Source organism: Schistocerca americana, chromosome 5 (genome assembly GCF_021461395.2).
Source record: "Schistocerca americana isolate TAMUIC-IGC-003095 chromosome 5, iqSchAmer2.1, whole genome shotgun sequence".
In the NCBI taxonomy this organism is placed as follows: Eukaryota; Metazoa; Arthropoda; class Insecta; order Orthoptera; family Acrididae; genus Schistocerca; species Schistocerca americana.
The window spans coordinates 308,119,001-308,132,390 of NC_060123.1; the positions used below are offsets into that span (position 1 = coordinate 308,119,001).

A 13,390-nucleotide genomic window follows, 5' to 3' on the forward strand; every position below is an offset into this window, starting at 1 on the left:
AAACCACTTGCATGAATATCAAGAGCTCAGATGGAAACCCAGTTCTAAGCAAAAGAAGGGAAAGCAGAAAGGTGGAAGGAGTATATAGAGGGTCCATACAAGGGCGATGTTCTTGAGGGCAATATTATGGAAATGGAAGAGGAGGTAGGTGAAGGTGAAATGGGAGATATGATACTGTGTGAAGAGTTTGACAGAGCAGTGAAAGACCTGAGTCGAAACAAGGCCCCGGGAATAGACAACATTCCATTAGAACTACTGACAGCCTTGGGAGAGCCAGTCCTGACAAAACTTTACCATCTGGTGCGCAAGATGTATGAGACAGGCGAAATTCCCTCAGACTTCAAGAAGAATGTAATAATTCCAATCCAAAGAAAGCAGATGTTGACAGATGTGAAAATTACCGAACTATCAGTTTAATAAGTCACAGCTGCAAAATACTAACGCGAATTTTTTGCAGACGAATGGAAAAACTGGTAGAAGCTGACCTCAGGGAAGATCAGTTTGGATTCCGTAGAAATATTGGAACACGTGAGGCTATACTGCCCCTACGACTTATCTTAGAAAATAGATTAAGGAAAGGCAAACCTACGTTTCTAGCATTTGTAGACTTAGAGAAAGCTTTTGACAATGTTGACTGGAATACTCTCTTTCAAATTCTGAAAGTGGAAGTGGTGAAATACAGGGAGCGAAAGGCTATTTACAATTTGTACAGAAACCAGATGGCAGTTATAAAGAGTCGAGGGACATGAAAGGGAAGCAGTGGTTGGTAAGGGAGTGAGATAGGGTTGTTGCCTCTCCCCGATGTTATTCAATCTGTATATTGAGCAAGCAGTAAAGGAAACAAAAGAAAAGTTCAGAGTAGGTATTAAAATCCATGGAGAAGAAATAAAACCTTTGAGGTTCACCGATGACATTGTAATTCTGTCAGAAACAGCAAAGGACTTGGAAGAGCAATTGAACGGAATGGACAGTGTCTTGAAAGGAGGGTATAGAATGAACATCAACAAAAGTTAATGAGGATAATGGAATGTAGTCGAATTAAGTCGGGTGATGCTGAGGGAATTAGATTAGGAAATGAGACACTAAAGGTAGTAAAGGAGTTTTGCTATTTGGGGAGCAAAATAACTGATGATGGTCGCAGCAGAGAGGATATAAAATGTAGACTGGCAATGGCAAGGAAAGCGTTTCTGAAGAAGAGAAATTTGTTAACATTGAGTATAGATTTAAGTGTCTGGAAGTCATTTCTGAAAGTATTTGTATGGAGTGTAGCCATGCATGGAAGTGAAACGTGGACGATAAATAGTTTAGACAAGAAGAGAATAGAAGCTTTCGAAATGTGTTGCTACAGAAGAATGCTGAAGATTAGATCGGTAGATCACATAACTAATGAGGAGGTATTGAATAGAACTGAGGAGTTTGTGGCACAACTTGACTAGAAGAAGTGATCGGTTGGTAGGACATGTTCTGAGGCATCAAGGGATCACCAATTTAGTAATGGAGGGCAGCGTGGAGGGTAAAAATCGTAGAGGGAGACCAAGAGATGAATACACTAAGCAGATCCAGAAGGATGTAGGCTGCAGTAGGTACTGGGAGATGAAGAAGCTTGCACAGGATAGAGTAGCATGGAGAGCTGCATTAAACCAGTCTCAGGACTGAAGACCACAACAACAACAACAACAACAACAACAACAATAATAATTGGTCGTTAATGGATTTTTGTGATATCGACATATTGAAGTTTTCTAAAACCCGTTATCATCGGTTTGAAATCACTTGACATCCATTGTAGTAAAATGCATCCTACACACATTTCTTTTACTTTGAAGTTAACATCATTCAGTTAGTTTGATATTGAAGTGATCTTTGACACATTTTCTTCTACAAACAATGCTCCAGGCTAGTTGTTAAGAGTTTTATGAATTTCAAAATCCTTTAGATGTTCAAAATTTCTCACATGTTTCTTTTATGGCAGAAGTGTTATTTAGATGCACATAAATAGAATGGTCAACTGACAAAATCATATCAGCCCCTGGAGACTTATAGTTTTTATGCAACAAGTGATTAATTTGAGAATTCCAAAACTGCTTATGTACCTAGTGTTCTGTTAATTTTCTGTGACTGTCACTTTGCCTCAGATTTGATTGACTGTAATGAAACTTTTTGTTCTCCAGGAAAGCGGGTGGCATCCTGTTGTTCGGTTGCATTACTCACTCTTCAGTCATTGTATCCAGCAATACTTGTGATGCCAGCAGCACTTTATATTTATAAAAATGAAGCAAAGACAACTGTACAAAATAAACATTACACATGGAAACAGTCTTTCATATTCACATTTGTTGTGTTTTCACTGGCTGTTGGAAGTTTACTTTTCTTGTCATACAAGATTACTGGAAGTTTATTATTTCTTAATTCAGTATATGGTTTCATGTAAGTATATTACTTGTGATAAAGCTTTTCTATTAGATGTAAGAAGGGTTCATATATTATAATATAAAATGATAAGTTTTGAAACAATCGAAACTCCAGGATGGAATGACAGTGTTATGAGAAGGGTAGATTTCTGCTCGGCATATAGTGAAGATGTTGGCTCATATAGAGGCTCAACAGAAAGACTGCTAAACAAGTAAGCGTTTGGCCAAAAGGCCTTTTAAAGTACACACACACACACACACACACACACACACACACACACACACACACACACACAACCAGTGTCTCTGAACAGAGACATTGTCAGGTGTGTGTGTGTGTGTGTGTGTGGGCGCGCGCGCGCGCGCGCGCGCGGGCGCACATGTGTTTACTTCAGGAGAGGACTTATTTGCCGAAAGCTTACTTAGTAGTCTTTTTGTTGTGCCTTTCTGCGACTCAACATCTCCACTATATGGTGGGTAGCAATCTATGTTTTTCATAATATTGTAATGATAAATTGGGCCCAGTTATGCAATATGGAATCAACTCCAAATTTATAGTTTTGAACTACATCATGTTTTGCAAAGCATTAAAAATAAAATTCTACAAGTACAATATAGACAAAGTGAGAATGTTATTACACTGTACATTTTAGATACCAGTGTTTAAAATAAGGAAAGGTATAAAATATAGATTTCCCTTGGTGGAAAGAGCCTAAATGGGAGTTGGTTCCATATTGCTTACCACAATAAGTTAAAATGGCACTCGGATCTTTTGTGTTGTATTTTGAGGGACTGGGTAGTGTGCATCAGGAGCTTGAAAAACCTGGCTATCGTGATGTTTGCATGTATTAATATATTAACCTTCAATTATTTACCAAACAATATTAACATAATACAATGCAATGGCAAGAAAATAATATATTTTGCACAATGAATCCATTGTTATTCCAAGGTAAAGTCCAGCACCCCATCAATATCATCCACAGCACCACAATCTACTGAAACACTACTGTAAAATGTGGTAGCTTCACTTGGAATGAGATGCGTAATGAACGTGATGTCGTCCGATTTTGGCTGTGGTATAGGCTTTCTATTTGGCCACAACGGTAACGGGAGCGATGAGAAGTTTACTGCAGACTTTGGGTGACCAGTTCTTCTTTTCTTGACATCTTCAACAAAATTCTCATCTAATTGTGTATTCATATATACAGAGAAAGGTTTGCTCTTTAAGATTCTAATCTGATGGAGTTGCAGCCAGCTTACATCGTTCTGATGTATGTCTTGTTTCTTATTGAAAATACTCTATTCAAGTTGTGCAGTTCCTTTAAAGTCGTGTTTTGGCACCCTGTGGACCTGTAGGGGATTCTTTTTCCTTGCCTTTTGCATTACACGTATGTAGTCTCCTGGCATATAGAATTTATCCTGCATCTTCAGAGCACATTCTATTATCGCCAAAGTCACTGTAGTTAGGCAAAAAAGAATGAGATAAGCTATTTCAGTGTAATTGTCTTCAAAGAACTATGCTCTTCTAGACTTGCTTTTAACATTAAAACCATTTTTATATTACGGTGTTGTCCCCCACATGAATCTGACCACAAAACCAATTCCTTCACTCCATGATTTAAATTGTTCAGTATGTGGTGTTGAAGACAACTTCTTGAGCCCCATAGCCAGTAGTGTTTTCAATCCAAGAATAGTAGTGTGCTTCATTACATTTACCAGTGTGGATTCTCTAACGCTTTAGATGACAAAGCAATGTGGAACTGGTTTGCAAACTTCACACCACTTTCACGTCAGTTGACTTACTTGGTACGCTCAGTCGATTTTCTTCTCTGGGTAGTCGGCCACGTCGATCTCCAAAAACCTCTTCTTTGAAGAATGAAGCTGGTTAAGGGAATTTTTCAGACTCTCTCTCTCTCTCTCTCTCTCTCTCTCTCTCTCTCTCTCTCTCTCTCTGTGTGTGTGTGTGTGTGTGTGTGTGTGTGTGTGTGTGTGTGTCTCTTCATGAAATAAGTGGTTACTCGCAGAATACTTTTAGTTTAGTCTTGGTGTATTTCAACTTCCACAAAGAACGAATTCATCATTTCTCACATAAATATTCAAAAGTTTGTAAGCCAACCGATCCATCTCGCATTAGACTCGATTAAATACATTTACTATAGCGTTGGTTTAACAACCACATAATTTATGAACATGTCATGCTTCTAGCAAGTCAAACACATGAATTACTTAAAAGGCTAATCTCATTTCTTTGTTTGTCCTCAACAATCATCACAGTGACTAAAGAATAGCACAGGCTCTTCTCTACACTTATGCAGAAACTCTATGGATCGTACAGCAGGTACTTGTCGGCCGCAGCATCACATTTATCTTGTGACTGTTTTTAGACCTGCACACACACAAACAAGCAATGCGCAGTAGGTCAGATTCGTCTCTCTCACACTTCTATTTAAAATATTGTGGGTTCGAGATGGAGAAAGGCCAAGAGGTTCTAGAATTTACACGGAAATTCTCAAAGCACTATATATTCCCTCCTCCCTCAGACCGAACACACGATATTTTGTATACAATCATTATGTACGTTTATATCCCATATAACAACAATTCATATTTCAACAGTATACCTGGGCTAGTATAAATCCTTGGGTAACAGAAGAGGTAACAAATTTAATTGATGAAAGAAGAAAATACAAAAATGCAGTAAATGAAGCAGGCAAAAAGGAATACAAAAATCTCAAAAATGATATCGACAGGAAGTGCAAAATGGCTAAGCAGGGATGGCTAGGGGACAAATGTAAGGATGTAGAGGCTTATCTCACTAGGGGTAAATTAAAGAGACCTTTGGAGAAATGAGAACCACTTGTATGAATATCAAGACCTCAGATGGAAACCCAGTTCTAAGCAAAGAAGGGAAAGCAGAAAGGTGGAAGGAGTATATAGAGGGTCTATACAAGGACAATGTACTTGCGGACAATATTACGGAAATGGAAGAGGATGTAAATGAAGGTGAAATGGGAGATATGATACTGCGTGAAGAGTTTGACAGAGCACTGAAAGACCTGAGTCGAAACAAGGCCCCTGGAGTAGACAACATTCCATTGGAACTACTGACAGCCTTGGGAGAGCCATTTCTGACAAAACTCTACCATCTGGTGAGCAAGATGTATGAGACAGGTGAAATTCCCTCAGACTTCAAGAAGAATATAATAATTCCAATCCCAAAGAAAGCAGATGTTGACAGATGTGGAAATTACCAAACTATCAGTTTAATAAGTCACAGCTGCAAAATACTATCACGAATTCTTTACAGACGAATGGAGGAACTAGTGGAAGCCGACCTCAGGGAAGGTCAGTTTGGATTCCGTAGAAATGTTGGAACACGTGAGGAAATAGTGACCCTACAACTTATCTTAGAAGAAAGATTAAGGAAAGGCAAACCTACATTTCTAGAATTTGTAGACTTAAAGGAAGCTTTTGACAATGTTGACTGGAATACTCTCTTTCAAATTCTGAAAGTGGAAGTGGTGAAATACAGGGAGCGAAAGGCTATTTACAATTTGTACAGAAACCAGATGGCAGTTATATTTATGAGTCGAGGGACATGAAAGGGAAGCAGTGGTTGGGAAGGGAGTGAGATAGGGTTGTTGCCTCTCCCCGATGTTATTCAATCTGTATATTGAGCAAGCAGTAAAGGAAACAAAAGAAAAGTTCAGAGTAGGTATTAAAATCCATCGAGAAGAAATAAAACCTTTGAGGTTCACCGATGACATTGTAATTCTGTCAGAAACAGCAAAGGACTTGGAAGAGCAATTGAACGGAATGGACAGTGTCTTGAAAGGAGGGTATAGAATGAACATCAACAAAAGTTAATGAGGATAATGGAATGTAGTCGAATTAAGTCGGGTGATGCTGAGGAATTAGATTAGGAAATGAGATACTTAAAGTAGCAAAGGAGTTTGCTATTTGGGGAGCAAAATAACTGATGATGGTCGCAGCAGAGAGGATATCAAATGTAGAGTGGCAATGGCAAGGAAAGCGTTTCTGAAGAAGAGAAATTTGTTAACATTAAGTATAGATTTAAGTGTCTGGAAGTCATTTCTGAAAGTATTTGTATGGAGTGTAGCCATGTATGGAAGTGAAACGTGGACGATAAATAGTTTAGACAAGAAGAGAATAGAAGCTTTCGAAATGTGTTGCTACAGAAGAATGCTGAAGATTAGATGGGTAGATCACATAACTAATGAGGAGGTATTGAATAAAATTGAGAAGTTTGTGGCACAACTTGACTAGAAGAAGTGATCAGTTGGTAGGACATGTTCTGAGGCATCAAGGGATCACCAATTTAGTAATGGAGGGCAGCGTGGAGGGTAAAAATCGTAGAGGGAGACCAAGAGATGAATACACTAAGCAGATTCAGAAGGATTTAGGCTGCAGTAGGTACTGGGAGATGATGAAGCTTGCACAGGATAGAGTAGCATGGAGAGCTGCATCAAACCAGTCTCAGGACTGAAGACCACAACACCCTCACCTTGTTCTTTTCATAACCATGAATAACCTTTTTCTTATTATTTAGCTATTCCTTATTTTTTTTTCATTTTACTTTAATTATAAAATGTGAACATTTCAATCAGTGTTGGAGTTCGTTTTCTTATATCTAGAAATCGTGAAGACTAAACCTTTGGTTTCCAATCGTAAGCTCCAGGTGTTCATGACACTTGAGTACTTGAGTCTTTATTCGAATTCATTGTACTATTTTTTCCTTAGTACATACTAGTATCATTATTTATAGTAGTTTATAGTCCGGAGACTCTGGACAGATGAAAGGGTTCTTTTTGACACTTGTAAACTCAGATAAAACATAATAATGCTAGTGGTATATAGAATTCAAAGTTACCAGAATAATTCCTATTAAATGTGTGACTTCTGTCACAGTACTGTCCTTTTCCCCTAGGATCGGTACCTGTGCCTTACATGTAGGTTGACCCTGTGAGTGCATTTCCTCCATCCATTCTGGTAGGTACGCCTCTTTATAAAACATCCCTATTCATCAGGCCACAGGTCGTCCTATCTCTATGTAGGTATGCCTGCTCTATATCCTTAGCAAATGCCGGGTACACCCTCCTTATCCTTTATGCGTAGGCCTCATGGTTCTTTGCCCTAGTATACATCTTTATGTACACTGTAATCAAATATTTCCTGGTAAAATAAAAATCTATTTTACACTTCACTCTCACTTCTTAGTACGTCATTTAATACCCTAGAGTCCTCCTATACATTTCAACTTCTGTAGTCATGGTAGATACTATATTCATATTTTTTTGTGTGTATGCATGTGTTTGTGTGTCCGATTCTTCAGCTTTCTTACGTTATTGGAAACAATGGAGACTATGAAGGACTTCTGTGATAGAAGTATATGAATATGGAAAGAGGGAAAAAAATATTTAGGTCCTCAGAAGAGAAGTAAGAAAGGAAAAAATAGAAATGGTTGCTAAGATCAAAGAAGAGAAAGAAGGTAGCCCCAAAGACAGGAAACCCTTCCCACCCCACTTCCCCAGGATCCCTACCTCACTGGTACTAGAGTTAGAAACCGTAGGAGGTATGGTTTAAATCGTCTCCCTACAGAACGGACATTCCCACCTTCACCTTTGAGGGCCCTGAAGAAAATCTTAGCAACCCTATGGAAAAGGCAAATGGTGAATAATCAGGCACACTTGTTTGCGAGGGTCATTTGAAAGGTGTGATGTGTGTTTTGTGTTACCGTATTTACTCGAATCTAAGCTGCACTCGAATCTAAGCCGCACCTGAAAAATGAGACTCGAAATAAAGGAAAAAAAAATTTTCCCGAAAATAAGCCGCACCTGAAATTTGAGACTCGAAATTCAAGGGGAGAGAAAAGTTTTAGGCCGCACCTCCAAATCGAAACAAAGTTGGTCCATTGTAATATGAGACACAATTTAGGTCGAATGAATGACGATACAGCTACACTAGTTTGGTTCGAGCCGTAAGCTTAGCAGTTAAGTTTTACCAGGTAGCCATTGCTATGCGTCAGGCGCTCCGCCCATTTTTATACGGGTACCCTTCGTTTTTCACGTGCTTCGTCTGGTTTGAATTGATTGCTTATTTTTCTTTGATCTGATAAGTGCTGTTCTCTTTGTTATAGGTGTTTACGTCACTCTAAGCTGAAAATGCATTACTGTACTGTGTCATGTATTGTTTGTCGCATTCTGATAATGAGTGTTTACGACCTGTTGCCACTCGCGGCGTTGTTGGCTTTTGTGCGTGCTACCGCCGCTTACAATAAAAAAAAAAAGAGAGAGGAATTGTCTCAGTAGTGAAGCAATGTTATTTACACTGCTGCTTTCTTTGATAATGATCAACAAGAACCAAATAGTAAACTGCATATGATAGATGTTCTGAACGAGAGTTTACCGAACATTTTTCTCCGTTTGAAAATCTTTGCAGACGCCTCTTTAGTACATTACTTTCTGCACAGAAATTAGAGTCATCTTAGATTTAAAAATCTAGTTAATTGCCGTGCTTCATTTCTGACTGTATCACTATTAGGCGTAAGAATAATACGAATATAAACATGACATGATTTGTGTATACTTCCGCGTTTGCTGTTGTCTCACTCTAGTTTCGTAGTTTATTAGGCAGACAGGATTTAAATGAGATAGCAGCAAACACGAAAGAATACATGGCAAAATGTTTATATTCGTATTATTCTTATGGTGAAGAGAATACTGCATGTGATTCACAATTCATAAAAGTTCCCATTAGCAACCATCTCTTCTCACAGGTAGGAAAAAATTCAGAATGTAGAATTGGCCATACTGACAAACATTGCAAACAGTCTTGCCAGTTGGATTTTCGTAGTACATTGGAAAGCTGCTACATTCGAAGATGAACAATACGGAATTTGTATTCACTTCGTTGGATAATGTATGAAAATGCAGTGGTTGAAATTCGGGGCGGAGAAAAAAGCTCGTCTTCCACATTTCTTCCCCTCCCCCCCCCCCTTCCCCCCGGCGGCATAAGTTAGTTGTGGCGGCACCCACCAACATATTTCAGAACTTCCGCTTACTTTGCACTCGATTCTAAGCCGCAAGCGGGTTTTTGGGTTACAAAAACTGGAAAAAAAGTGCGGCTTAGATTCGAGTAAATGCGGTAGTCATGATTTATCTGTTGGTGTAAATCATGCTTTTATCTACACTACCCACTCCTTTTAAAATCAATACAAACCCTCCTGTCTACATCACATCTCACAAAAGATATAAAACATTCTATACAGAATAGAAATTTGTACACTACAGTGTAACCATCACATCATATTATATTCTACACAGACATAATATTCTTATTTCATTTATTTCATCTAGAAGTCACTGTTTATCTATGATTCTCTTAAACCAATCTTTATCTTATAGTCTTATCCAGTTTTCTAAGTACTAACATTATAGGATAGTTTAAGATTTTAGGACTAGATTACAGAATAGTTTAAGATTTGAAGGGAATTCGGTGCAGGAAAATTTTATTACAGAAGAAACACCGAAAACAACTCAGGATCCAATGGTCGTCTCTCCGCCTGTTAACACAGAATGTTAACGTCCCTGGGGGACAGAGGACTCCACTTGGATCCCACGGATCTGATATTAACGTCACTTGAGCAAGTGCAGACCAGTACTTCTCTTTATATTTCTTTGGACATTTTTCCCATTGCAAAACAATCACCACTTCACTAGGTAACACCACATTAGGTGAAGTTATTCTATGTTCTACTCTATCCTGGATGAGTTTGAATCCTTTCCACAGGTCATCCATACATCTCTTGGTATCACTAAGTTCAGAAGATTAAATAGCAGATACGTTCTCGGATGTTACTCTCTCGGAAACTTTCCAATTTATAAGTTTTTCTCCTGTTCCTCCCAACTATTTATATTTATAATGATGGAGTTCGCTAGTTTCACTCTGAAATTTCTTTCTACAGGATCTACTCGCGTATTCACACCCGTAATTTGCGACAGGACAATTGGTATTAACTTCTCTTGCTTATCAACACTTTCTCTTACAGTATGTAATCTCTGCTTTACAGCATCAAATGTAACATTACATACATTTTGAAATGATCCTAACTTTTCACTAAATTCAGATTCTACATTATTACATTTATCTTCAATATCAAATTCTAACTTCTTTGTCAAATCCTGAAGTGGATCATTCTGTCTGATTAACAGTTGATATATGTGACCGTTTAAAGAACTTGTTATTTCTCCTTTCAAATCTATTTTAAAATTTTCTACTTCAATAGTTAAAGTATCAAATTCAGTCTTCAAATTTCCCATGCCTTCAAATAAATTGCTAAATTCCTTACTTTGTTCATCTACCTTAGCACTTAACAATCCTAAAGTTTCATTCTGAACATCCAATTTACTATTTGAGTATTCACTGAATCTAATTTAAGACTTTGAGCATTTAAAGTTTCATGTAACTGTAAACTTTGGGCTTCTAGTTTGGCATTTAAAGTCACACTTAGTTCCTTTCTTAAAGAAGTATAGTGAGCAGTTAGTTCCTTTCTTAAAGCTGCTAAATCTGCACTCTGGGCTTTGATTAAATTTACTAATTCAGACTAGTCTGGCACTTCCTTCCTCACTTTCATAGCCATGGCTGGTTCTAAAGTTTCCCCAATTCTCTGTGTATTATCCATATTCCTATTAGTTTTAGATCTAGTAATCATTTAATGAATTAACTCTAAGTATAATAACTACACTAATAAAAGTCACTCTACTGTTTGTATCACTTCTTGCTACGGTACAAAGTTCTATTTTACGCTCACCCGGCATCAAACTCTCGCAATGTAGATAAGCGGATGTGACGGCAAGTCAGCATTGGTGAACAGCAAGCCTTCGGCGTCGGACATTGGTGTCAACGTCGTCGTTGGTGGCCAGCTGTGGAAGCAGATCGACACTGGTGAACCGCAACTGGTGGCGGTGGTGTCAGATGTTGTTTCGTGATTTCCCTAAATCGCTTCAGGCAAATGCCGGGATGGTTCCTTTGAAAGGGCACGGCCGATTTCCTTCCCAATCCTTCCCTAACCCGAGCATGAGCTCCGTCTCTAATGACCTCGTTGTCGACGGGATGTTGTTTCTGCGTCAGCATCACCGCAATGTGTGTAAGAGCTGTATACTCCCCCACTGGATCTTTTTAGTTGAATTATTCTCATCTTATCTCTTCTTAGTCCAATACATCAAGGTCTTCTTTCCATTCTTTTAACGTTCTTCCCTGTTGTTGCATCCACAAATTTTTCCATTGGATTTTTGGACTTAACCAAATTACACGAAACAGTTCTCTTGTATTGTTATATCTGATTGCTGTGGCATCACATCATATCTTCTTCTTCTTTGATTTCTTCTCAAAGTTCCAATTTTTTTTATTCCCTTTCACAGGTCGCCACACTCTAATGCTTTAACAACAAGAAGTGATGTGGAGCTGGTTTGCAAACTTCATACCTCTCTCACATCAGTTGACGTACTTGGTATGCACAGCTGATCTTCTTCTCTGGATAGTCAGCCATTTTGATCTTCAAAAACTACTTCTCTGAAGAATAAAGCTGGTTAAGGGAATTTATCAGACTCTCTCTCTCTCTCTCTCTCTCTCTCTCTCTCTCTATGAAATAAGTGGAAACTCGCAGAATACTTTTAGTGTAGTCTTGGTATATTTCAACTGCCACAAAGAACAAATTCATCATTTCTCACATAAATATTCAAAAGTTTGTAAGTCATCTTGCATTAGACTTGACTAAATACATTTACAATAGTTTTGGTTTAACAACCACATAATTTATGAACATGTCTTGCTTCTAGCAAGTCCAACACATGAATTACTTAAAAGTCTAATCCCATTTCTTCATTTGTCCTCAACAAGCATCACAATCACCAAACACTGAAACTCTATGGGTCGTACAGCAGGTATTTGTCGGCCGCCGTTCGGCCGCCGCATCCACATTTATCTCGTGACTGTTTTTAGACCTGCACACTCAAGCATGCAATGCGCAGTAGGTCAGATTCGTCGCTCTCACACTTCTATTTAAATTATCCTGGGTTCGAGATGGAGGAAGGCCAAGTGGTTCTAGAATTTATGCGGAAATTGTCGAAGTGCTACAATTCCACAGTTGTACATCCAGAGTTGTCTTTTTTAAAAGATGATATTTGTTGGTACACATGGTGATGGCAATGTTATTTCTAGATCATAAGTGAATGTTTCAATCTGATCTTTCTCATGAGCTCTAATCATAACTTCTATCAGCATTTTATGAGCTTGTTCTTCTCTATATATGTGGTTTTCATGCTGGTCATTGAGCATTGCCTTATCCACTGTAGCATTTGCTGATGCAGATTGTGCCTTATATTTGTTGCAAACCCTACATGTGTCTTTTTGAAGTGTCCTCCTTCTTAAATTAAACTCTTTCTGAAATACTTCCTTATACTTGGAAAATAAGAGAGTATCACTACAGTCTTCCTTATATAACACAAACATTTTGCTTATTGTTAAATCACGTGCAACATATTCTGCATCTGATTTGTTTCTACTGTAGTGAGAACTTACTAATATGGTGCATAATGTCCAGTGTTTGCTGATCTGTAATCTTATTATGACCTCCACTACATCCCCTTTTATTTAATAATGCATTGTTATCTTTGGATCTGCTCTTCTCCATTGCTGTATTCACGCTCTTAGTCAAAATATGCAGTGTCTGACAGAAGAAATCTCTGCGAACTGTGATATCATTAATTCTGTAAATCCTACTATAATTACGTTTATTATTGTCTCTATTTCCTCTGTGACGGTAGACTTCATGTTGCCTAATCATTGGCCGACCGCTGTGGCCGAGCCTTTCTAGGTGCTTCAGTCCGGAACCGCGCTGCTGCTACGGCCGCAGGTTCGAATCGTGCCTTGGGCATGGATGTGTGTGATGTCCTTAG

At 38.4% G+C, this 13,390-nt stretch overlaps 1 protein-coding gene across 1 annotated transcript in view; it reads left to right on the forward strand.

The window, feature by feature from the left end:
- The window catches only part of LOC124615323 (phosphatidylinositol glycan anchor biosynthesis class U protein), a 92,048-nt gene that overhangs the window by 57,102 nt on the left and 21,556 nt on the right, over positions 1-13,390 (forward strand). The window contains exon 4 of the mRNA XM_047143123.1: positions 2,172-2,427. Within this exon, the coding sequence (XP_046999079.1) occupies positions 2,172-2,427 (256 nt within the window). The remainder of the gene's footprint in view (positions 1-2,171; positions 2,428-13,390) is intronic.